Consider the following 26,401-nt stretch of genomic DNA (forward strand, 5'->3'; position numbering starts at 1 on the left):
CAGACACCTACTGAATCTGACCACTGTTTACCACCGGGCCCCAGCTGAGGCTGTTATAACCCGTGCACCTCGCCTCGCCTCGCTCTCCTCTAGAATTTCATCCTCTTGGGTTGGAGGGGTTGGAGCGGGGGGGGCGGGGGATCCCAACCCCCCCTCGGCGTGTAACCGATCCACTGGCCCGGCCTCCAGACATCTTTGTATTAGCTCAGGCCACGGGGAGTTGAACCGTCTCCACAGCCTCTCTGCCAGGCACGCGGAGCCAGGCAAGTGGAGGAGAGCAGCGGGAAACGCCCCCCCCCCCCCCCCCCACGCCCTGGCTCCGGGCCCAAGACGCTGGTGATGACGTCATCAGCGGAACGTCTCTGGGTGTCGTGTCGATGACATCATCTTGAGAAAGTCTCTCGATGACGTCATCAGGAGAACGTCTCTGGATGTCGCGTAGATGACATCATCAGGCCAACGTCTCTGGATGTTGTGCCAATGACATCATCAGAAAGTCTCTGGATGTTGTGCCGGTGACATCATCAGAACGTCTCTGGACCAGTGCTACTGACAAGTTGCTCGGAGACTCTGCTTGGCCGACTTGTGTCTGCAGTTGTCTGCTGCTGAGTAATTTGAGGGCATGTTGTATTTTTAGGTTGTCTCCCGTGTTTGGGCTAAAGTGTTCTCAAAGTTGAGGAACAGCAGACACTGCCTGAACCACAGAGTCTGTCCCTGGCTCTCTGGTCCCTCGCTCTGGGTTGAGCTGAAGACACATTTTCCACAAACTTTCCAAATATCAAATTACTTTCAAAGCTGTGGAGGATGATTAAAGAAACATATGTGACTTTTAGGAGGGGAATATGGCTGTGAAAATAATGCAAATTGGCCACAGAAATCCAATAGTTTTTTTTTTTTTTACTAACGTGACACCCGATGTATGCCAGTCATGCATCAACGGCTGTTCGCACCAAGCGGGCCTCTCTGCTCTCAGATCAGCTACAGTAGAGGAGCACTCAGCCCAGGGCAAACACCAGCTGCAGGAAAGTGCTCAAATATTTCTGTAATGAGGGCAGATTATGTGCAATTAGCCCGTGTGTACGAAACAACACTAATGAAGGCAAATGGTGGGTAATTGTGACGTGGATGGCAACATTAAGGTGCTGTAGATCTCAGGGTAGGTGTGACCTGCACGGCAGCATTAAGGAAGGAACACTCATCGACTTAGTGTATGGTATACAATATTTACTTCCCATTTATTTGCAATCATACACAGAATGATGTGCATTTGTAGTCATGGTTGCAATGCAGTGGTGTTCAAACCTGTATGCAAATGATAATTTGGTTTGAAAATGAAGGGGTGAGGCCAGGGCATAGTAAGCAGGCCTACATTCAGCAAGTAGAGCGTGTTTGATTTTGCATGGCAGTCATCCCCAGCTTGAGTATAACCTCAGAAGAGGTGTGAGCTAATGGGCAGGTCGGTCGCATGCCAGCGCAGCCGTCGCCGAATTCTTCCGACAGCATCGCCGCCATGTTCGGAATGTTGATACATGCTGGAATGCCGCGAGGAATCCGAGTCGGGACAAACTCCCGAAAGCTTCCGACGTGGGAACGGGATGACATTAAGACCCCCCGTCAAACCGGTTCTGACGGGTTGTGAAGGGGAGGGGCGGTGGGATGCCCCTCATTGGTCTCTGAGGCAGCTCTCCAAGACAGGCAAGGGAGGGAGGACGGTAAGAAAGGAGGGAGGGAGAGAGTGGGGGGACCAGAAGAAAGGAGGAGGGAGGGAGAACCGGAAGAAAGGAGGGAGAGAGAGAGAGGGAGGTCCAGAAAAAAGGAGGGAGGGAGGGAGGGAGAGAGAGGGAGGACCAGAAGAAAGGAGGGAGGGGGAGGGAGGACCAGAAGAAAGGAAGGGAGGGAGAGAGAGGGAGGAACAGAAGAATGGAGGGAGCGAAAGGGAGGACTGAAAGAGAGGAGGGAGGGAGAGGGAGGGAGGACTTAAAGACAGGAGGGAGGGAGAAAAAGGGAGGGAGGACTGAAAGAAAGGAGGAAGGGAGGGAGAGGGAGAAAGGACTGAAAGAAAGAAGGAGGGAGCAGACAAGAAGATGGGAGGAAGGGAGAGAGAGGAAAGGACGGGCGAAAGAGAAAGAGGGATTGAATGAGAGGATGACGACATTTGTAGGACGTTTTTAGGGCAGCACTGATACGTGATTGATGGTGCCTGATGATAATACATGTATATGTTTTATGACCAACTTAGGCTATTCTGACTTCTCTAGTATACGTAAGTCCTTGGGAAGAAGAGATGTCGAATGTCCTTTGGATATGTTCCTACTGGCTTCTGCCTGTTGTTGACTGCAGCCTAAACCTTACTCTAACCCTGAACCCTAACCTTAACCCAAACCTTAAGCCTGAATCCTAACACACATGTGAGGATTCGGGTGTGTTCAACTTCAGTTGTTTACTCAGCTTTCTGCTTCCCCTCCCAACATGCACCTCTGGTCTGGCCCTCAGAAAAGAAGCGTGTTCTTGTGGGCTGTGTGACACTGCCCCGTCTTTGAAGGATGCGGCTCCACTGTCCTGTTCCCCTGGGGGTCTGAGTGCAGCTGTTCTTATTTGTTGTTCTCCTGTGCCATTGTTTTCGCTTGAAGTGTGTGTGTGTGTGTTTGGGTATGTGTGTGGCCGTGTGTGTGTCTCTGTGTGAGTGTATGTGTGTGTGTGTGTGTGTGTGTGTGTGTGTGTGTGTGTGTGTGTGTGTGTGTGTGTGTGTGTGTGTGTGTGTGTGTGTGTGTGTGTGTATGCTTGCATGTGACAGCAGCAGCGGTTAAAGTTGTTTCAGCTGTGGTCTGGGCGTCCTGTCTTTGTCAATCAAGAGAGAAACTTAGAGGTGCTGTTCTATAGGCCTAGTCTATAGTAGGCCTAACTGTAAACTTTATTTAGAACTACATTGCGGTCGGCCTTACTGTAGAACTAGACTTCTGTATGCCTTACTGTAGACCTAGACTATTGTAAGATAGAAAAAAAAAAATCTCCCTAGACGCTTCAGACCAAAAGTTACTTTACTAAAATATATTCTTTGTCATGGCTGAATTATGCCAAATTATGCAAATTAACCTCAATCATTCAATAAATAACACGTTCGCTGCAGAGACCTAGACCTTGGTGGGTCCATCAAGGACACCCCCCTTAGGTAACGGGGAAGGTTTTGAATTCACAGTGTTAAAATTACCAGTTATACAGGTGCTTACCAAGCTATTTTTTATAACAGATGTCAATGGGGGAATAACGCTGACTTCAACCATTCCCAAGGTGAACAACTCAAAGTTGGTACACATAAGGAAACGCCTGTCACCAAAATTTGAAGTACCACTTTTTCCACAGGGAGCGCTATAACTCACGGTCAAAGTTAAACAACTATTGTCCTTATTATCATCAAGGGCCTGATTTATTTTGAGGAATGATCAGATAACGTCATGTTTATCGGAGACATCTTGTTCATTAAGTTGTTGTTGTTGATTGATTGTTGATTGCGCTGGGTAAGTTATAGACTTTGTCACCCATAGCAAAGCTCAGTAAGATCAGACAAATCATGATGGATGACATCCAGTCATCTAGTATGACTGTGATTTGTTTATTTACTAATTAACTCATGATATACTTCTTCTACCTCATAACCCTGTCACCATGATTACCTTGTTGAACTAAGTACATTCATTTCCATTAAATTAGCCTGCCAACCTTGATTAAACAAAGCATGTGTGACTTATTTACATTTAAAGTGTGATTGCGTACGAGTGTCTGGTGTGTGTGTGTGTGTGTGTGTGTGTGTGTGTGTGTGTGTGTGTGTGTGTGTGTGTGTGTGTGTGTGTGTGTGTGTGTGCGTGTGTGTTCAAGGCGATGTGTAACAAATGAAAGAGCTGTTTCTGTCTTGTGAGGAAACAGGATGGCATCCTCGCTCGTCTCCTGTTTGCAACGTCTCTGTGCATCACGCAGGAGCGAGCGGCCAAAATCACAGTTTCACGGGCAGAGCTGAGACCGCCACACGTAACGTCTGGGCGTGCGGCTCGTCTCCACGGCCCTCCAAGGACAGCGGCGTCCTTGATCCTGTTCTGAACACTCTGGGTTGGCCTTGGATAAGTGGAGCAACAACCTCTCTTCTTCCGTCTGGTCACTTTTTATGGTTCGAAACAGTGTTACATAGTAGAGAGAGAGAGAGAGAGAGAGAGCTGCTGATCGATGTAGAAGATGGAAGAGAGGAGCTCTAACAAAGTACCAACAGTGTCGCACAACGACAAATAAAAAACAGGATTTCCTGACGTCCGACCATTATTTGGGTTCACTATACTCATCGTTCAACTCACCAGAATAACAACATTGTGACAGCCTGAACGGACGGGCTGTAATTATTGTGAGATGTAACGCGGCGATGGTTTAACGTCCCCTCTGCGGCCTACCCCTTTTGTTGTGGTCCTTTGAATCAGACACTAAGTGATCTGGCTTTGCTAGCTGTTGTTGTGCTCAAGGATGAAGCTTTGCTGGCGGCTAAATAAGTGGCAGCGTGCTATTAACTCATCCCGCATCGTGAACGCCTCGCGTGTAATTTAAAACATGCTGTATGATCGGAAAAGGAAGGAGCAAAAAATGCCAAGGTTTTAAATGTTTCTGCGGCAGTGCTGTCTACTTGCTAGCACTGTCCTCGCTAGACTGCACTACCGTTTTTGCTATCTACTCTACACTCAAACTATAAACACACACTACTCTGACAAGCACTAGTTGTATAACATTAGCCTGATACTACATATTTCCTCTTCTGTGTAATCGTTCTCTTCTCATCTCGAAAGACTACGAAGGACTACAGCGACAGAGCGAGGGAGCGGGGAAGGGAGAGAAAGAGGGAGGGTGGGAGGGACAGAGAGAGGGAGAGAGTAGAAAGTAAAGTAAGGGTATGCTTGGTGGGGGCAACGCATCCTGGTCTTCCATCTAACTCGGGACAAGGAGAAGTTGCAGGCATGTGCTCCTCAGCCTTTCATTAAGCAGCGCCACAGCTTGAGTTGTGGAAGTCCGGCTGCTAATGAGCACCAGCTGAATGATTTACTCAGCAGGGGAGGGGCCTGGCTGTCCTTCTAGTTCTCCTCGTCCGGCCTCTCTCTCTCTCTCTCTCTCTCTCTCTCTCTCTCTCTCTCTCTCTCTCTCTCTCTCTCTCTCTCTCTCTCTCTCTCTCTCTCTCCTCTCCCTCTCTCCTCCGTCCATCCGACATTGCACGGCCAGCTCCTCTCACTTGAATGATGGCGTTGTTCTGACTCTTTCTTACTCTTATTAATTCACCGCCTTTATTTGTATAAAAGGCAGATTCTGGTTCAAATGGTTCATGTTAATGTGGTTGTTAATGTTGATTTGTATATGCAGGCTAGGTTGAGAGATGGATGTATGATGCATGGAGAGGGAGGTCTGATGAGTAGAGATGGATTTATAATGTATGGAGATGGAGGTATAATGTATGTATAATGTAATTAAAGTAGCCCCTCAACACGATGCCCCCATGTTGTCAATTCAGCCCACAGCTTCAGGTCACTGGCTCAATGTGACACTAAGACAATCACCACATGAATATTGACGTTTCCAATCCCACACAGACACACACGACCCCCGTGGTTCTACTCCATCAAAGGTGAAGTGATGCGATTTTGCTAATTTGCTGCAGGATTTCATGTCCTTAAAGCTGTAGCACAGGCCTTTAACTGGGGATTATAGTGTAGAAGCCTCTAGAAACCTCTGGTGCTATTACAATGCGCTCTCTTCGGCGCCGATGTGATTGATAGCCAGTCAATATCCCGCGTGCAGAACTGACCTGTTTCCAATCTAGTGAAACACTGCTAATGGGAAGGAGTTTATTTTGCACACAAACGACCAACACGTTTATGCTGTGTGATTTCTCTTTTCTCGTAGACAGATACATAATAATTTTCCATCGGTATCGGGAGGAAAAAAACTAAACAAATACAAATAATTGCTTCTTTCCTTGAAATGTATCCCAAATTGCCACAGCTGCTGGAGACGTGGATCAATAAGATGTAGAAACTGAGGATCACTCGGATCCTCTGCCCAAATGTTCCCTTATCCCCATTCCTGGGCCAGCTGTACATGTGTCTACATTCTCCACATGTTGTTGAGTGTGTTCAAGATTCATTAGCTATGTAGATCAGTATATTGTATTGAATTTGTGACTTAAATGGGGAAAATATATAGGCTATAAATATGGATTGCATTACATCTGTTTTTTGTTCCCTTTCATCAGGTTTTAGAAAATACAAACCCACCATGCATCTTTTTATGATGAAAAAACTGGAGGATGTGTTGGCGTAGTAGAGATGAAAAGGACATTGTCCCGTTTCCTTGACTCTGTTGGAAAGGCTGAATTAATCAGAAACACGTCTAGACAAAATACCTTGCAGTGCTGCATATCGATGCGTTGTTGCAGGACGTTCAACTACTGCTGCATAACGATGCATTTTTGTACGCAGTTAACCTTCTGCTGCCCAACGATGCGTTGGTGCAGGACATTATCTCCTGCTACATAATGATGCATCGTTGCAGGACAGTTCCTCATGCTGCATAACGATGCATTATTGCAGGAAACTACCTACTGCTGCATAACGATGGGTTGTTGCATGAAGTAATGCATATCGAGGTGTTGTTGCAGGACATTACCCCATGCTGCATGACCATCCATCTGCTGCAGGAAGAGACCGTGTTCTGAATCTTATTCCGATTAGCTTTGATGTGTTGCTATAGGAATGATAGGAGGGCTGCCTTTTATACCTAATGTGCATATTTGTTTTCATTATTGGTATTTTGCTGCTAATAAATGCTACCAGCTGTCAACCTGGCAGCTGCATCATTACAATGTTCTGCACAGCGCAGTGACCACAATACCTCCCAGCTTACAGAATGTGTGTCTTCCACCAGACAACCTCATTCTGAATCAATTTTGTCCCCCCAATGATGAGCACTCACCATTTCCATCTGGGAAAGGTCACCCATTGTCTCCCTTATGATGGCCGTCTCTGTAAAGATGTTCTCTGTTTGGCTGTGTCTGGGTGTCCGCCTTTGGAAATGTAAGACTTCTCCTCGTAAATCTATGGCTGAGGGTTTTGCTCTTTGGTTTGGATGGCTTGTGCTTTATGTCTTGTGTGTCTTTATGTCTGTGAGCTTTGTGTTGGAGTGAGGCTGTAAATCAAGAGCTTTTTCTATGACAACATTTTTGATGCAAGAAGTCGGTATAACTAGTTTTATTGCTTCGGATTGTTGAGGCAGTTGATTGCTAAGATGTACATATGTATATGTGTACATATAAAAAATATATATATATATGTATTTATTGATAGTGCTAATCGGTTTAAATTGTCATCAGTTGTTTTCCATGTTGCGTGTTAAGACTTATTTCGATTTGCAGCCATCATTTTTGTTAAAAATGATTTGTATAGATTTCCACAGCAGCATTCACTTTTGATAAAAAACGTTCTGAAATCAGAATAGTATACCGCCCACAGCTCAATAAAACCCAGGTATTTTGGCCATGGTGGCAGGAAAATCTGAATGCAAATCTCTGTCCCTTTTTATATAACCAAGTGGTTCCAGCAGATTTTATCATTGTTATACATCATTTCCAATAATGGATAGGCTGCAGGTTTGGCTGTCATGAAAAAGTTTCTTAGTGCAGGTTTAAGTGAATGCACTTAAATACACAGCACAAAGACACACCCAATGACACACACACACAGGAACCAGGCAATGGGGGAAGACACCAGAAAAAGGTGGGGGATAGAAAAAGAGAGAGAGCGGGGTAGAGAAGTAGTGAGAGGGAGAGAGACGTAGAGAGAATGAAAGAGAGAAGTAGAGAGAGCGAGGTAGAGAAAGAGAGGTAGAGGTATAGAGAGAGAGAGAGGTATGGAGCAAGAGAGAGAGAGAGGTGGAGAGAGAGAGAGCGAGCGCTGTGGTGCCCAAGGTAAAGAAGCCAGAAGAAATTAAGCTCCTCCTCCTCGTCCTCCAGAGTAGCCCACCTCCTCCTCATCCTCTTCCTCCTCCTCCAGAGTAGCCCTCCTCCCTCTCCTCCTCCACCTGCATAGTGGCACTCGTCTTCCCCTAGAGTAGCACTCTTCCTCCTCCAGAGTAGCACTCTTCCTCCTCCAGAGTAGCACTCCTCCTCCTCCAGAGAAGCACTCCTCTGCCTCATCTCTTCCTGTTCAAGGATGCAGTAGATAAAGCGTGTTCATGTTGCCAGGGAGTCTTCAGTGAAATCAGTTTGTATGGGATGGATTCTGAAATGCTTTGGCTAGTGGATGACAGGGTCAAGCTAAGGAGTTGTCCCAGATGATGAAAAGACAACTTTTGTTTTTGCTCATGAATCCTAAATGCTTTGCTCGTCTATTTTACCCGATTCACAATGATGTGCTATCCCTACCCAATGAATGATGTCTTCATCACTGCGGTAACAAAGAAAGATTTCTTTTTAACTCGTCAAAACGTGGCGGATCCTTGACGTGCGGTGGCTTTACAGATCGCCTGAATGCCCGCACAATAACCTTGATTTATGCATTGAGATGGACTCTATTCCATTAAGTGCACCTTCCAGATCTTTCCAAAGTGTCCGTCTGCTAATAAAAACCATCCAAGGTGATATTCATCTCCAAGGTTTATTGGAAAAGACACAAGCAATAATAGGAGCCACAGTCCAGTCTGAATGGAGCCGGGCTGTATGCTGTCTGAAAGAGATTAACTTATGAAAGGTAAACGGCGTCAACATCATACGGCTTTATGCAAGTACCCGTTGTGTCGTTATCAACGTTGTTGATCTTACACAGCCCTTTCAACTCCCCTGTGTTGGAATGGCTAACTAGACTGACACAAAGAGTTGCTTGTCTTAACCATATATGAACATAGGCTTGATGGGACTCCTGTTCAAAACGGTATGAGCAAACCTCAGCCGTTAGCGACCGGTCGAGTGGAACGAATGGGGCTCGGGCCTCTTTACAGACGTCTGGAAAAGAAAAGCGGACCACCACCACCACCAATGAAAACACTCATTAGCAGGTGCGACTGCACTGATACCGAGCAGTGTCACATGGACGGCAATTCCCCTCTGATCGTACTTCAGATGCTATCAATGTCCAGGGGTGTGGTCGGGCGTCAGGCCGTAAGGGATCTTATGGATGGTGGTGGAGAGCATGGTGGTGGTGGTCGAGGCTGGGGGCTGGAGGCACGCTGGAATTAACTAGCAGGAGGCCTTCGCCGTCTCGAGCCTTTGAGGATTACAAGCTTTGGCTCGGAATGAAGAGGAGAAAACCGACGGCTTACTGCACAACGTTTGTTGTTCATTGTTATTCTCACAAAGGCACCCAATCTTCACAGAAAAGTTGTCTCCCCTAGAATCTGCCAGTGGGCTTCAAGAGAGCGTCAGAAGGCTCTTGCTTTTAGCTTCAGGCTTGATATGTGCTCTCTTAAACAAACGTTTCATGGGGTTTACTGGTACGGACACCAGACGTTCCGTTTTGTCCGAGATTCAAGCTGGGTGTCCCAAATCCTGACAAAAATCTGTAATACACATAAAACATGTCAGTTTACAGTTTACTCCCAAATTCTCCCCAGTTTTCCAAATAATCAAAATAATAACATCTTGTCCTAACATCCTGTTCCCGTCATTATTACCTAAGCCAAGACAAATAATATAATAATAATAGACTGGTTTTCTGTGCTTACATAGATTATAGTGTTCTGTGCCACTCGTTATCACCCAACCCAATCGGAAGCACAAACAATGCACCAGGCATCTGAATGGTCTGTTTGTGTGTCAATCAAAATGTGTCGTTATCAAAGCTGTAGCCTGGGATGCTCGTGGCTCAGTCTGACAGAACCTGTCAGCGCACGGTTAGCTGTCATGCTGCAGACAAAGTCGGTCTTTCTAAAACACCTCCAGAAGGCTTACTCATTTGTGAGTGAAGTAGCCGGCGACGAAAATGTTCTGCACACACACCACACGGGTTCATTTTCAGTCGCTCTCGGTGGAAAGGCCAACCAAAAAAAGATCATATTAAGACCGCTGAATAAAAGCACTAAAATGTGCGTGTGCATTCTGTCGCCTTACTTGCCCCGGTTTTGGTTTGGTTTAACTGGGGAATATCAAAGGATTCTTGTAGTGTGTGTGATGCGTGCATGCGTATGTCCGCGCGCGCGTGAGTGTGTGTGTGTGTGTGTGTGTGTGTGTGTGTGTGTGTGTGTGTGTGTGTGTGTGTGTGTGTGTGTGTGTGTGTCTGTGTGTGTCTGTGTGTGTGTGTGTGTGTGTGTGTGTGTGTGTGTTTATTGTAGTCCGTACAGCGCGCTGGTTGCAGTGGTACATCTCGTAAAGGGAGGTTCAGAATCTGTTCCCTGGCTCCTGGGATAGGAGGGTGCATGTTGAACAGGTTAACATGGCAGCCACCGGTGGGGCCGCCCGGGCCTGATTTATGGATCGAGTGCGTTGCCCTTTCACCAGATGGGTCCCCCATGCCCAGTGTGTGAGGAGCACCGTGGGGCTGTGGTGCATTAGCGGGGTGTGTGGACACCAGGGGGTACTGCAGAATCCCCTCACACTGCCATGGCATGCTGCATTAGTAACAGACTAGAGTGTCAGTGGGGGTGACGCTGGAAGACCGCAAACGCCTATCAACGCCATATGACAAAAGAGTGAAACATGAATTTATTTCCCTACCTTTTTTTGTTAGTATTTTTTCGCGTTGCGGAAGATAAACGGGACACTTTACAAAGGAGGGTTTTCCTGAAGAAACAATTACCGGCGTGGAAAAAAAATAAAAGATGTGTTCGCTAATCCGTTGGCATTGATTTCCCGCCTCAGCCGGGGAGAGCCGTGGATTAGCCAGCTGTGTTTGTTTTAACCGCGAGCCCATGCAGGCGTTCAAAGAAGTTGCCACCGCTGAAGTTCAAACTTGACTGTGTGCAATCACGGTGATTAGGGCTACGTTGGATAGAGACACGGCCAGCCCGGGAGCGTACTTATCAGGGTAAACACGCGGGGCCGTGCAGCTGTGGAGGCTGGAGGTGGATAGAGCCACGGTGGTTGCGGCAGCCACGCCGGTTCACTCTGCTTTTCACAAGAAAACAAATGAGAGGGAGCATTTTTTAAGCCCATTATTTACATAGCATAATGTGCCGGGATCAGACTGCCGAGCGGTTAATGGCCACCGGAGCAACAGAAAGGGCACCTGTTAACAACTTGTGTAAATGTTTAAGACAAAGCAGATGTCGGTTGTGAGCGTCGGCTGCCTGGCGGGCTTCCTTCTTGGACCACAACGGAATTTGGAATTGTTTTCTTCCGTCTTTTTTCCCTGCGAGCAAAATAACTGGAGTCTCAAGGCCATACACGCCTGCACACACACGCAAACACAGACACATGCGTGTGCATTCATACTCTCACAAACACACACACACACACACACACACACACTCAAAAGACACACACACACACACACACACACACACACACACACACACACACACACACACACACAAACACATACGTGCATTCATACAAAACACACACACACACACACACACACACACACACACACACCCTCTCTCTCCAAGGCTAATCATCCAGGCTGAAACAGGAGCAAACCGGAGCTCTGCCTCCAGAAGGAGTCGTCTCCCTGGTGTACTGGTGTTTCCATTAATATGTATCATTATTATTATAGTATTACTCTTATGGTGTAGTGGGGAGGATGAGCTAAAGATTTCTACAGTCTGATGGTATCACCCTTTCCTGCCTCTGGTTGTACAAGCTGTCTCAAGCCTGAACAGAGTACTTCAATAATGTTAATGTATGTACTCAATGGAGGATTTACATACTAACCATAGTCTACGTGTCATCAAAGTACGTCCAGAGTACGTCCAGTTAAACTGCTTGATTGCTGTTCCTCCAAGAGGTCTGTGTCTCTCTGCTATTCACCTCCGTGTGACCAAAGCTTAGACTCCTCAATAGGTCAGCGGAAACGTTGACATCAGTCCGTTCAGCCTGCATATAGATCATCCTCAGGAGAAGTGGGGAGGAAGTAGAGGAGGTGGGAGGAAGGGAGGGAGGGAGAAGAAGGGAGGAGGAGGGAGGGGAGAGGAGGTAGAGGAGGGGGGGGAGAAGGGGGGAGGAAAAGGAGGGAGGAAAAGGAGTGAGGTGGAGTAGGGAGAGGGAGGAAAGGGGGAGTTGGATGGCACCGGGAGTTATTGATGAGTTCAGGAGTTATCATCGCTTTGGTTCATTCCTAGGGGAGAGGGGATAACTAATGATGCATCTCTCAAAGAACCACAGAAACACACACACACAGAAACACACACACACACACACACACACACACACACACAACACGACCACCTCTGTTACACAGTCCTGCATTACAATGTTAATTTCAACAGGACATAGCACAGGGCTCTCATACAGGATCCAGTCTTCCTTCATCAGATCCACAGCGTTTGGTTCAGCTGCAGTACTTAAACCCCTGACAGCCGGCTCGCCCCATGGCTGAACCCGGCTCGTCAGAGGTGCAGTTGTGATGAGACCATTGCAGCCTGCGGACCCTCAAACAGGGTAAATGCGTACCTGGAGCCTACAGCCGCTTGGCCCCGTCAACATTGATTCATGCGGGCCCTAATGTTTGAATCAGCTAACGCATTTGGGCAAACATGGCTGTTATAGCCATTATGCAAAATCATTTTTTACATTTTTTTTATCATTATGTAATTTTTGAGTCTGCGTGTGTGTGTGCTGGCGTGCATGCGCCAGCGTACTTTGGCCTTCATTAGTGCCTGGCTGTACATAATGCTGTTGGACTTCTATTTAGTCAGATGAACTGCCAACATTATGAATAATGTGGGAGAGAGGAAAGGAGGAGGAGGAGGTGTTGACAGAGCGGTGTTGTAACTTTCTGTCTCTCTGTCTGTCTCTCTCTCTCCCTCTCTCTCACTTGCTCTCTCTCTTTATCACTCTCTGTCCCTTTCTCACTCTCTATGTCCCTCTCACTCTCTCTTGCGCTCTCTGTCACTTTCTCACTTCTCTCCGTCTCTTGCTCTCCCTCTCTGCCCCTCTCCTTCTCTCGCTCTATCTATCTATCTATCTATCTATCTATCTATCTCTCTCTCTCTCTCTCTCTCTCTCTCTCTCTCTCTCTCTCTCTCTCTCTCTCTCTCTCTCTCTCTCTCTCTCTCTCTCTCTCTCTCTCTCTCTCTCTCTCTCTCTCTCTCTCTCTCTGTGTCTCTTTACCCTTGGGCAATCTCACCCCCATCACTCCACACATTACCCAGCCCTCCCCTGGGGTTTGCCATGTATGCTGCAAACTGTTAATATGACCATAAACAATGCCATGATTTCCTGCCCCGCTGCACACAGTCCCCTGTTTGATCACACTTTAGAAGAGCTTTTATCGTGTGATCCCCCTGAGCTTTCGTTTGTTTTTATGTTTTTCTTGTGTGTTTTAGTGTCTTATTCTATTTAAACGTCCAGCTTTTGTATGTAACCAGATTTTATACCTTTTAGACCAATGCCATTGTTGCTGTTCTTCTGTCTTGATTTAAAGTGCTTGGATGAGTGCTGTACAAATAAGTTATTATTATTATTTAGTAAACATATTGAATCTTCAGGAGAGGAGATGAATACATTATAGAGCCAATGTGGGTAAATTGATCCAATCTCTTAGCCTTTTATTTATTCTCAACATGATGTAAGCAGTTTTATATGTAATAGATAAGTGATTGATTGATAGATACATGGATAGATAGATTTATGTATAGAGCGATAGATGGATAGATATAGAATAGGGAGATATAACAAGTATGTGTTCTCTCATTGATATTCAGAGCTCTGAGTGAGGGCTGTACACAACCAGGAAGACGAGCAATTTGCACTCTAGGCATGTTGCTAGTGGTCACACACACACATGCACACACGCACGCACGCAAGCACACACACACACACAAACACACACACACACACATACACATACATAGCACCCGCATGGCTCTCCCTCCCTCCCTCTTTCTCCCTCCCTCCCTCCCTCTCTCTCTCTCTCTCTGCTTCACTCTCTATCTCTGTCTCATATACTCTCTCTCTCTCTCTCTCACACTCCCTCACTTTCTCTCTCTGTCTCTGTCTCTCTCTCCCCCCCCTCTCTCTCTCTCCCCCTCTACTCCCGCCCGGGGTTTCTACAGTGTTAGCGGCACAAGTCTTTCAGAGTGGAGCCGTCCTGTGTGAGAGGTAGAAGGTAGAATCTATCCCCACATGTCGAGTCATTTTCTCTCCCTCTCTCTCTCTCCTGCTCTCTCTCTCTCTCTCTCTCCCGTCCGCTCTCTCTCTCTCTCTCCCGTCCGCTCTCTCTCTCTCGCCCTCCCCAGAGCTGCAAGCGGAGAAGCAGCCAAGCTCCGCCTCCTCCCCTGCTACCCAGGAGCTGATGACACGGCTGGGGCTTCCTACTGGGAGAAGGACTCCCCGGATCCGCGCGCATACCTATGGACGACAAAAATGAGAAGAAGGTATTTCCATTCCCAGACCCCCCCTCCTCCTCCTCTCTTCTTATTCCACTCCCTCCTCCCTCCCCCGTGCCCTGCCACACCCTCCCCTCTCCCCACTCCCCCTTTTCACCTCCCCGGACCACCCCCCCTCCACAGCCACCCCTCCCCTCTACTCTAACAGCTGCTTCTGTCGCGGCTGCTACTGCAGCACATGGAGAGAGAGAGAGAGAGAGAGAGAGAGAGAGAGAGAGAGAGGAGAGAGAGAGAGAGAGAGAGAGAGAGAGAGAGAGAGAGAGAGAGAGAGAGATGAGAGAGAGAGAGAGAGAGAGAGAGAGAGAGAGAAGAAAGAGAGGGAGGGACAGAGAGGCAGAAGCAGTTAAAAAGTAGCAGAGAAGGAGATTATCTTTTGCTGTTTTTTCGCAGCTCGGCACATCTGTTTTTGTTTTTTAATTCCTTTGCCTCAAACCTCGCGTGTGGACATATGTCCCTGCCGCCGGGGGAGGGATCGCCAGTCCGCCGAGGGTAACCGCTTCCCCGCCCGCCCGACTGAGCGCCTGAGCGGCTGCGCGCACCAGGTCGGGAGCGGGCGGTGCGTTCGCTCTGGAGGTGCGTCTCCCCCCCCCCCCTCCTCTCTCCGATCACTTGAGTGCTGTTGGAGGGAGGCTCCCGGGTCCTGAGTGCCGGTACAGAAGCAGTTGTGCTTGCTCTGAGCCTCGGTGTGCGTTGTTGCTGATCAGGGGCACGCTGGACTAGCCCACGATGTGACGCCGGGCTCCGCGGGACAGGGCTGGGTGAGAGGCTGCCGGTGGGGGGACGCCTCTTTACTCGTGCTCGGCGAGGAGGAAGGAGCGAGGACGAGCGGAGGGATGAAGAGAGCGTTTCTTTGGAGTGTCTTTTAAATGGGCTTAGTTTGTGTGTGTGTGTGTGTGTGTCTGTGTGTCTGTATGTACGTGTGTTTGCCTGTGTGTGTGTTGTGTGTGTGTGTGTGTGTGTGTGTGTGTGTGTGTGTGTGTGTGTGTGAGAGTGTGTGTGTACGTAACTGGGTTTGCCTGTGTTTGCGTGTGTGTATCCAAACACACACACACACACAACACACGTGTGAGTGTGTGCGTGTTTGACTATGTACATATGTGAGTGTGTGTGTGTGTGTGTGTGTGTGTGTGTGTGTGAGTTTGCGTGTGTATTTATGTGTGTGTCTGTGTGTGTCTGTACTTTTGTTTGCATGTGTGTGTGTGTGTGTGTGTGTCTGTGTGTGTCTGTGTGTGTGAGCGCTTGCTCACACACACAGTGTTTTGTATGCCAAACACATGAGCAGAGGAGATGCAAGGCGTTGAACCCATCTGCCAGCGATCCTGTCTTCTGTTTTTCTGTTGTGCAATCAGAGCTCCAGCTCAGCCTTTTGCTCCCCGCCCCTCCTACACCAAATCATTAGTCCTCAATTAAACTGGGGATCCAGCGGTTCTCCCCTGTGTCAAAGCAGAACTGATGTGGGGAGTCGGGTACCGAGCCTTGGGCCGGAAACTAGCAACTGCAAGGGGTGGAGTATCGCTACGGAGATATCACACCAAAGAATTCTTTTTGATTTGAACAAGTGTATTTCTGCAGTGGACGGACTACAAGGTGTCGATGGGACACCTTTACAGACACTTTTATACAGTTTGCTACATCTGGCCGAGTTTGTGTTTTTGCTGCGAAGCGGATCCTCGCCTCCAGCAAAATTATTGGTCAAAACAAGGTTGAAGCTAAAGAAAAATAATCCCCCATTCGCCCAAGTGTAGCTAGCTAGCTAGCTAGACTTAAGTTATTAATCTAAAGTCTGGTTGGGGGAGACTAGTAAACCACTAATCGTAAATCTGATTGGTGAGACTAGTAAACCACTTAACTTAAGTCTGATTGGTGAGCCTAGTAAACCACTAAACTTAAGTCTGACCGGTGAGACTTGTAAACCACTAAACCTAAGTCTGTTCATTGAGAATAGTAAACCACTAAACTTAAGTCTGATTGGTGGGACTAGTAAACCACTAAACTTGAGTGTGATTGGTGAAAGTAGTAAACCACTAAACTTAAGTCTGTTTGTTGAGACTAGCTCACCACTAAACTTAAGTCTGATCGTCACTAAGACAACGGGCTATCGGTTGTGTTACTCTCGATGGTCCCAAGTTATCACACTACAGGCTTCCATCTCCTTCCTTAAAACTGTGTCTACCAGAGATTTTGGCGTGGTCCTTCTGGGGGGGGGGGGGCACGTGCCTGCCAGTCGGAGGGAATGGTGTGCGTGTTGAAGCAGAGAGAATATCAAACTTGATCTCTTCAGAGGCAGCCTGTCTGCATGGCTGCTGCTCGCGTGTTCCTTCTCTTTAGGGGAGCAGGGCCTGGTATCTACTGTGCATTAGCGCACACGCACACAACCCCAAATGACAAAGCTTGTGGTGTGTGTACGTATGTGTCAGTGAGTGAGTGTGTACGTGTGTGTACGTGAGTGTTTGTGTGTGTGTGTGTGTGTGTGTGTGTGTGTACTTGCGGGTGTGTGGGTGTGTGTGAAGGCGTGAGTGCGTGTCTGAAGCGGCGTTGGGGGGGGGGGGCACTTGCCTGTGGTTTGGAACTCCACGGTTGTCACTCGTGCGAATGGGAAAAGCAGCAGCAGCATCCGCGGCATTGTGTTCAGACAGGCTGGGTGACACGACGCAGGAATGGAGACTATGCATTGTGCTCGTCTCCATAGACCTGCTTTTGTCTCTGCTTCTCCGCAGACATGAGTGTTCAATTTGCATGCCATGCTCGCTCTCCCCAGACCCCATGCCCCTCAGCCCGTGTGTCACACCGCACACGTGAAAGGCTGCTTTATTTCACAATGATTGCTTTCACATGATCCAGGGTCAGTTGTTTTTCAGGCACAGAAAAGGAGGAAAAATAAGCTCTTTGAAACGAAACACACGTTTCTTGCACAGCAAGGTTGTTAGAGGCTTCATTATTTATTTATTTATTTATTTATTTTATTGAATCATTTATGTTTTGATTTTTTTCAAAAGGGGTGGGCCGGGGGAGGTGTCATGTATAGAAGTGGATTTTAGTTTCTTTAATACTCTCTTGTATTCTCCTTCCTCCACTGCCACCACCTCCTCATTCTTCATCCTTCTCCTCCCCTTCCTCATCGACTTCCTCCACCCTCCTCCTCCTCCTTCCTGCTCCTCTTCCTCTTCCTGTTCCTGCTCCTTCCTCCTCCTCCTCATCTCCTCCTCCCCCTCTCTCTCTCTTCCGCCTCCTCCTCCTCCACCACTTACTCTTCCTCCTCCTCCTCCTCCACAGTGCTCGGTGACCAGTCAGGGCATCAGCCCCTGCTCCACCCAGACCAGCAGCACGGCTCCCCTTGCACTGACAGCCCCTGCTCCACCCTCAACAGCAGCACTGGCCGCCCCCCGCTCAGCCAGTCCAGCCCTGTGGGACCATCACCACCCCAAGCTCCACCCTTGAGAGCAAGGACAGTGGGATCATAGGTGAGTGGACGGGGACAGGGGTTATGTCTTGTGGTCATCTCACCACAGCTAAAACAGTAATCTTCCTCTTGGTCTTAAAATGCGAGGAGGGTATCAGTGAGTACGCTAGTAGTCTATGTGCCGATTCGATAGCATCACATGACTAGCTCATTTTCTACACAGCCAAAGAAGAACCCTTGTTGTATTTTTCTTGTGTGTTTTTCATCACAGGCCCCTGTGCGGGTCCTTTTTATTCAGCTAATTTACTTAATCATTACACCTTTAGAAACGAAAAGTGAGGCGACTTAGCATGGTGGCTAAAGACGCTGTATGTGTACAGCCTTTACAATGGTTCACTCATTGGGTTTGCATTGAGATGTTCCTGCAGCCAGAGGTGATGCTCACATCATTGAGTTGTTCCTGGAGCTCATCTCTGCTAATTGGCTGTAAAACATACAGGGCCTCCCCCAGGGGCCCGGGCATGGCTTAGCTTACTTAATGAAGGCTAAAATGCAAATCTTCACAATTTTTCCAATCTTTCCTCTTAAACCATGTTACAACATCAAATGAGTGTCCATGCACAGCGTATCTCCATAAAAGACGAGGCAACTTTGAAAAGTGGACGGTAAAAGCTTTTCACATGTGCAAACAATGAGCACACGCGACCATCCTTTCGAAATACTTAAACGCCTTTGCGCCACGTACAAACCCTGTACTCAGCATTTTAATTGTTGCCAGCGAGATGCAGTTGACATAATTTATAATAACCATGACTCATATTCCAACCCCCCCGCCCGCCCCGAGCAGTGTTCTATCTGGCTGCTACACATTGAATGGGTACCGTGATAGTGTGTGAACCAGCGCTGGAGTCTGTGTTGTGCAGCGTGAGCCTCGCGGCAGACGTCCAGGTGTGGGCGGAACATGACTTCCCTCTATGGGTCTCTGCTTTAATCCTCAACATCAAGAACCCACCTCGTCCTCTGGGCTTGTTGTGAACAAATATTCTGCTTGTGAGAAACCGGCGTGAAGTGGTGCTGTTTGTGAACTTGATGCGGGACTGATTGAGGCTGCGTGCGTACCTGTGTGTATGGATGTCTGCGTGTGTGTGTCTATGGATATCTCTATATTTAATAATGTGTGTGTATATATATATATATATATATATATATACTGTATATGAAGAGGTCTCGACTTCAGCCTCCAGTAATTTGGCCTCTGCTCCTGGCTCTGCTCGGACTCCAGTTGTTTGGCTTCTGATTCGACCTCAGTCATCTGGCCTCTGATCCGGCCTCCAGTTACTTCCGTTTACTTATTCTGCACCTGCCTCCGCTCCGCCTCTGATTCTTAGGCCTCTGCTCTAGCCTCCAGTCTTCTGGACCCCTGTCTGGTCTCCATTCATTTGGCCTCCACTCCGGTTTCCTGATATCTAGCCTCCACTCCGGCCTCCAGTAATCTAGCCTCCACTCCGGTACACTCCCCTCATATCAGTCCAGTCTCGTGGGGACGGATTTCCAGTTTTTGCAGTGGATGACCTAGTAATAGGCACCCTAGATTAGGAATTGCTTTTTCTCGCACTGTTTGGTTTTTTATTTGTTTGTTGATGCTGGCAGCTGTCGACCCAGTTTTAAGCGTGGTCGTAAAGGATCCAATTATTTTCAACCGAAGAACGTTCATCATCTTTCGCCATTCAGAAAGTGCACTATAGGGGCAGCTTTAACAGGCTTCTTGTAATACACCATAAACAGGGATGGGATTATTTTATGATGCCAAGTTTACAACAGGAGAGGCTCTAAATAATGAATAGTCAGTGTACGGAGCTGACCCCCCCTGGGTAGCTCACCTGGAATTCCTTCACATGAAAGTAGTTCTCTGAGACCCTGGTCCTCAGAGGCCCTGGTCCTCAAGAGACCCTCCCTAGGTCTGGGAGAGAGAGAGAGAGAGAGAGAGAGAGAGAGAGAGAGAGAGAGAGAGAGAGAGAGAGAGAGAGAGGAGAGGAGAGAGAGACTCAGGGTATGTTATGTTAATAGTAGTGATGCAATGTGCCGGAGCTTCGTGAAATCCAGATTAGTGCTCTGCGTGTGTGTGTGTGTGTGTATGTCTCCAGACCAGAGACTGCACTGATGCTTCCACATCCAGCTGCCTGGCTGGTGCCTCTGCTGCCCCCCTCACCCCCCTGCTATTAGGATGAGTTGGCAGCGGCCAGAGTGGCCTGAAGAACGGATTAAAGGATTTGCTAATTATGTCAGCAAAACACCTAAAGTCCTAAAGAGATTGAACGGCAGTCGGACCTCTAGTCCAGCCACGTGCAGATTGGAGGGCGGATCGCAGGTTACGTCCTGTGATTTTTTGAGTTTCTCAAATCCTCCAGCTGAGGAGATCCAAAGAGCAGATAGAAGGGAGGCTTGGCTGGGGAAATGAACCCCATAAATCCACCATCACACGGGACTAGTTTTCATTAGTGCAAGCCAATTGTAGCCATAAATATGACGTGTGTTGATAACATCGGTGCGGAAACTGAGATTCAGTGTGTAAACATCAAAGGCCGTTCGTTTTGCCCGTTCATATTCGTCTCCAGTTTTTTTTAAGACTCCTTCCCTCTCTTTAATCTCTCCTTTCCCTTCCATCCCCTCCCCTCCTCCCCTCCCCCCATCTCAGCCACCATCACCAGTTCCTCCGAGAATGATGACCGCAGCGGGTCCAGCCTGGAGTGGAGCAAGGACGGCAGCCTGAGGGCCAGCGGGCGCCATGGCCCCACCGCCGGCGTGCGGGTCGAGACCTGCTCCCCCGTGGCGGAGGAGGACCCCAGCAGCGCCGGCACCGCGTCCCCCGCGACCGAGCCCCACCACCAGAACCAGCAGCAGCAACAGCGGCCCCCCGTGGTGCCGGCCCGGGCCGCCGTGGCGTCCGGCCAGACCCCCGAGGGCCCCCTGTCGTACCCGGCCCACACCTGCTCGTCGCTCATGATGCAGAGGCCCAACTCGGTGGCAGGTAAGGAGGCCTCCTTTGTAGCACTCTTTCATCGTCCCTCGTTTACCGAGAGGGGCTCGGGCTCCGCTGACCTCTGCGGCGGCAGATTAACGACATTCGATTCGGCCGTTGAAAAGACAAGCCGTGACAAGGGCCGCGAGGGCCGCTGAGCTCCTGTTTTATGGTTGATTGTTTTCGGCAGCATGGCTGCAACAGCATGGCTACTCTGTCACAACAAGGACGCGACGCATACATGCGGACGCTTCCTCTCATTTCATGGCTGAGCAGGCGGGAGAGTAAGACGGAGAGGCTGAAGGGAGAGGGGGACGGAGAGAATGAAGGGAAGAGGGAGACGGAGACAGAGGCTGAAGGGAGAGGGAGAGGGAGTGGCTGAAGGGAGAGGGAGAGGCTGAAGGGAGAGGGAGAGGCTGAAGGGAGACGGAGAGGAAGAGGGAGAGGCTGAAGGGAGAGGGAGACGGAGAGGAAGAGGGAGAGGCTGAAGGAAAGAGGGAGAGGCTGAATGGAGAGGAAGAGGGAGAGGAAGAAGGAGAGGGAGAGGCTGAAGGGAGAGGAAGAGGGAGAGGGAGAGGGGGAGGAAGAGGGAGAGGGAGAGGCTGAAGGGAGAGGGAGAGGCTGAAGGAGAGGGAGAGGCTGAAGGGAGAGGCTGAAGGGAGAGGAAGGAGAGGCTGAAGGGAGAGACAGAGGCTGAAGGGAGAGACAGAGGCTGAAGGGAGACAGAGGCTGAAGGGAGAGGGAGACGGAGTGGCGGAAGGCACGGGCGGACACGTCCGTAAAGTGACCGTTCAGCCAGCACGCTCGGGCTCACAGCAGGGCCATTAGGAGCGGCGGGAGGCCGGGGCAGATGGAGACGGACCGAGAGGTTATTGAGAGCGAGGAAGGGGCCGACTGGTTGTTTTTGGGGACGGGGGACGGGGGGGGATTGGGTGGTATGGGGGGTTTGAGTTCGCTCTGTGCGCTGTGTGTTCTGCAGCTGTTGTGTGGTGTGCCTTCACCGCGTCACGTCAGACTAAAGGACGAGCCGCTGTGTGACCGATCCGTTCTGCATTCCTGCCTCAAAACAGTCCTGCTCTTCTTGGACCACCACGCCCCCCCCCCCCCCCACCCTCAGCTGTCTGAGTGTCCCCAACTTTTCTTTCTCTACCTCTACATTCCATTTCTCTCTCTCTCTCTGCCCCTCTCTCTCTTGCTCTCTCAGTCTTCCTACCTCTCTCTCTCTGCCTCCCCCTCTCTCTCTCTCTCTCTCTCACTGCCCCTCTCGCTCTTGCTCTCTCAGTCTTCCTACCTCTCTCTCTCTCGCTACCTCTCTCTTTCTTGCTCTCAGTCTTTATCCCTACCTCTCTGTCTCCCCCTCTCTCTCTCTCTCACTGCCCCTCTCGCTCTTGCTCTCTCAGTCTTCCTACCTCTCTCTCTCTCTCGCTACATCTCTCTTTCTTGCTCTCAGTCATTATCCCTACCTCTCTGTCTCTCCCTCTCTCTCTCTCCCTCTCTCTCTCTCTCTCCCCATGACTCTCTCTGTCTCTCTCTCTGGCTGGTTCAGTGATTGACCGTGGCCCTATTTCCTTAAGTCCCCCTGGTCCAAGCAGCTCCTTTTAGACTCAGACTCCGGAATATGAGCCTAAAGCAGGGAGCTGCTGTTGTCTCCTGTGGCAGTGAGCCTGGCTGGTTAGATAGATGCTATACATATTTATGCACTGACAATGTCTTACCTGAGGGTAATTCAGACACAATTCCATTCATACAACTGCCGGTGGATTTTCTGGTGTGCACTCACTACCGTGTTTCAGTTCAGATTTGTTTTAGGAAAGCTACTCTCCTGTCACAAACTGCTGTGTTCTTAATGTGGCAGAGTCCTGCTTCCTTCCTTGGATGTCAGTCATCTAAAGGCTGTTTTCAGGCATTACAACGCAAACAGTGAAGGGAGAAAAAGGAAGATTTGTAAGAGAAACGAGCGAGAGCAAGAGAGACGCTGAGAGAGAGAAGAGCGTTAGGGGAGGGGGAGGCTGGAGAGATGGGTGCCAGGACCTAAAACTTGATTTCATTTTGAGCTTCATCTCACCAAAGTCAGAGGTGGCTGGTAATATTTAATGCCAAGTCTCTTCGAGTTAGCCTTAGAAGCTCTATATTATTACCCTCGCTCCTAGCCTCAACGCTCCCTCCATGTTAAGCAGGGGGAAAAGGTGTGCCCGCCTTACATGATGCGGCGGCGTCGACTTCTGACAAACTGTAGTTGAGCCATTTTCTTGATACAGCTGGGAATCAGGAATGTGTATGGGTTGTAGTTATGAGACAAGAGCTCCAGCGATAGCGGAGCTTCAGAGGATAATGCATGCAGAGAGCGAGCCCAGCCTCTCCCATTATTGGCACACGTTGTGTATCTTCTCAGAAAGCGGGCTTACCCCCCCCCCCCCTGTAACCCCCCCGCCTCCAACGGGTTATCAAGAGGAGCCGTATAGCCTTCTTATAGCTCAGTGTGCACAGCGGCTTCTTCACAGCATAGTTTACTGCTGGTGTGCACCTTAATCCTTCAGGGTGTCTGTCAATCTGGAGCCTGGTTATTTACAGCCATTAACTACATGGTTTCTACCGGCTGATTAACCATTAACTAACTGGTTACTACCATGTGATTAACCATTAACTACACGTTTGCTACCGGGTGATTTACTATTAACTACATGGTTACTACCGGGTGGTTAACCATTAACTACCTGGTTAGTACCTGGTGGTTTACCATTAACTACCTGGTGACTACTGGTTTATTAACCATTAACTACCTGGTTACTGCTTGGTGATTAACCATTAACTACATTGGTGTGTGTGTATGTGTTGGTGTATATGCAGCAGTGTGTATATGCGTTGTGTGTGTGTGTGTGTGTGTGTGTGTGTGTGTGTGTGTGTGTGTGTGTGTGTGTGTGTGTGTGTGTGTGTGTGTGTGTGTGTGTGTGTGTGTGTGTGTGTGTGTGCTCCTAGAGGTTGTGGGATGATGTCATAGTTATGCAGCGTTGCCCTCTGGGTCCTGCAGGATCCACACCTCAGATGTTGCGCTGAGGGAGGACAGAGAGGACATGGAAACAGCACTCCAGCCCATGTGCTGCCGGCCGCTGCAGCAGGCCGGCCGCTGCAGCAGGCCGGCACCAGGGCTCTATCGCCGTGTGCTTATGTGCTCATGTGTGCATGTGTTCATGTGACTTACCAACACGCACCAGGCCCAGTATTATCAGAGGAGAGGAATATGTTGCCGGTTTTGTATGTCCGGTATCTATATCCATCTATCTAGGTATCTAGCTCTCTCTCTCTCTTTCTCTTTCTCTTTCTCTTTCTCTCTCTTTTTTTCTCTTTCGCTCTCTTTCTTTCTCTTTCTCTCTTTCTTTCTCTTTCTCTCTCTTTCTTTCTCTTTCTCTCTCTCTCTTTAGCTATCTATCTATCTCTCTATCTATATATCTCTCTATTTATTCTTGGACTAGAGATACAGCCCATATTCCTCCTCCTCAGCTCCATAGATTGGCCAGTTCTGGTCTTCTTCTTCTCTGTTGTGGATCCCCTGACCCGGAGAGAGGGCGGTGCAGAAGAAAGAGGCCTCAGGGAACGCCTGGCAGATATATGGATTCATATCGAGAACTAAATGAAGCCAAATAAATGTGAGCCATGGCCCAGGGCGGTCAATAGAGTCAGAGTAAGTGTGTGTCAGAGAGAGTGTGTGTGTGTGTGTGTGTGTGTGTATAGGAAGACAGGTAATCTAGGAGAGATGTATATGTGTGTGTGTGTGTGTGTGTGTGTGTGTGTGTGTGTGTGTGTGTGTGTGTGTGTGTGTGTGTGTGTGTGTGTGTGTGTGTGTGTGTGTGTGTGAATATGAAGACAGGTAATGTCTGAGAGGTGTGTGTGTATGAAGACAGGTAGTCTGAGAGATGGGTGTGTGTGTGATTGTATTGTTGAGTCCCAGTGTGGAAACTCCGATGGATCAGAGTTCCCTCCCTTCAACTCCTGGGGCGTTTTAATTGGCTATGGCCTGCAGGGGTTGGACGTGACCAATCATAATAGTTGTTTATTCTGAGGGAAAAAGTCAAATGCTACTCATTCATTCTCCTTGATTTCATGCCTGTTTTACGGTAGAGACTCCATTTGTGCCAACGCCGCACATTCGTCCCATCAATCAACCGTTTGAAGAATGAATCAATTACAAAATGTTCCCAGCTCTTCATCTTTCCTCTACTATTGCTGGCACGCGATGTGATCCGATGCGACAAATTCCTCCCAGCACCTATGTAGACACTCAAAAGGGGAAGATGATGCCTTTTTCACAGATACTCCATCACACATCCAGCTTGCCACGGTGGTGTTATCATAAAGATTCACTAGCATGACTCCCCTTCACAGTGAGTGAAGTTTTCATAGTGCAGTATAACAAGCACTTATTGTGCCATGTAATGAGGACTTATAGCGCAGTACACTAAGGACTTAGTGCCGTATGATAAGTACTTCATGTCTACTGTGTAGGTGGTGGTGCGCACCTGTCTCACATCCGTCAACAACTGTGTCACTGGGCCTCCGACATTCCAGCACCATGTATGTGGAATGTCCATATGTTGCTCAGATGTGTCTTTCACACTACTGTGGGTCTCTCTCATGTACACACACACTCACACACACACACACACACACACACACACACACACACACACACACACACACAGTCACGTCTTATGAAGGACTTGGCTGCTGTGTCTCAAGCAGCTCTGCATTAAGCCGGCATCTGCGCTGGCTACTTCTACCAACGTTGACACACCACCTGTCACAGGAGGGGCTTGAAATGAAATTGAAATCTGGCAACCCATTATTAATACCAACCACCTAATGGTGTGGTGTTGACTTTGACGACAGCATCTGCTTTTAATGCTGCATCGCAAAGCTGGCAGGATGCCAGCGCCAGACCATTGCAGATTTGGCCATCGATCGCCAAACCAGCGAGTGGCGTGCAGAGGGAGTGAGGACAAAACAAAATACCGCTGGTGTACTCCTAACTTTCATTACTTATTTCACAGAGTCCCTCGCTTAGATTTACATTCTCATCCCACTCCTGTCACATTCCATTGCGTGTTGCTAACCACAGAGCACAAAAAACACAGCAGAGATGGCAGGAACACACCAGAACATTCAGTGATCATCACCACATTTTCTTACAGTTACAGTTACCCACTGCCGCCACTTATGTCAGCGTCCGTCTTCAGAACCTGGTGAGACCAGATTTTTATCAAAGGTGAAACTCTGAAGACCAATCAGCTCTCACAGCAAGGGTTTGGTTCGCGATGAACACAGAGCACCACAGTTTATCAAATAAAAATAACTAAAGAGGCCACCAAGAAATGTGTCACAATCTGAAGAGCAATCAAAACTGAGTAACGATGTTAAAAGATGAACCGAAA

The 26,401-nt window shown here is 48.6% G+C and overlaps 1 protein-coding gene across 1 annotated transcript in view; it reads left to right on the top strand.

Annotated features, from left to right (window-relative positions):
• The window catches only part of LOC311358635 (protein TANC1-like), a 115,372-nt gene that overhangs the window by 41,246 nt on the left and 47,725 nt on the right, over positions 1–26,401 (top strand). Inside the window, 6 exon segments of the mRNA XM_084478730.1 lie at positions 14,407–14,474; positions 14,476–14,544; positions 17,830–17,881; positions 17,884–17,951; positions 17,957–18,017; positions 20,652–20,984. Of these exon segments, the coding sequence (XP_084334856.1) occupies positions 14,407–14,474; positions 14,476–14,544; positions 17,830–17,881; positions 17,884–17,951; positions 17,957–18,017; positions 20,652–20,984 (651 nt within the window).

Source organism: Micromesistius poutassou, assembly GCF_964030765.1.
Source record: "Micromesistius poutassou genome assembly, chromosome: 14".
NCBI lineage: Eukaryota > Metazoa > Chordata > Actinopteri > Gadiformes > Gadidae > Micromesistius > Micromesistius poutassou.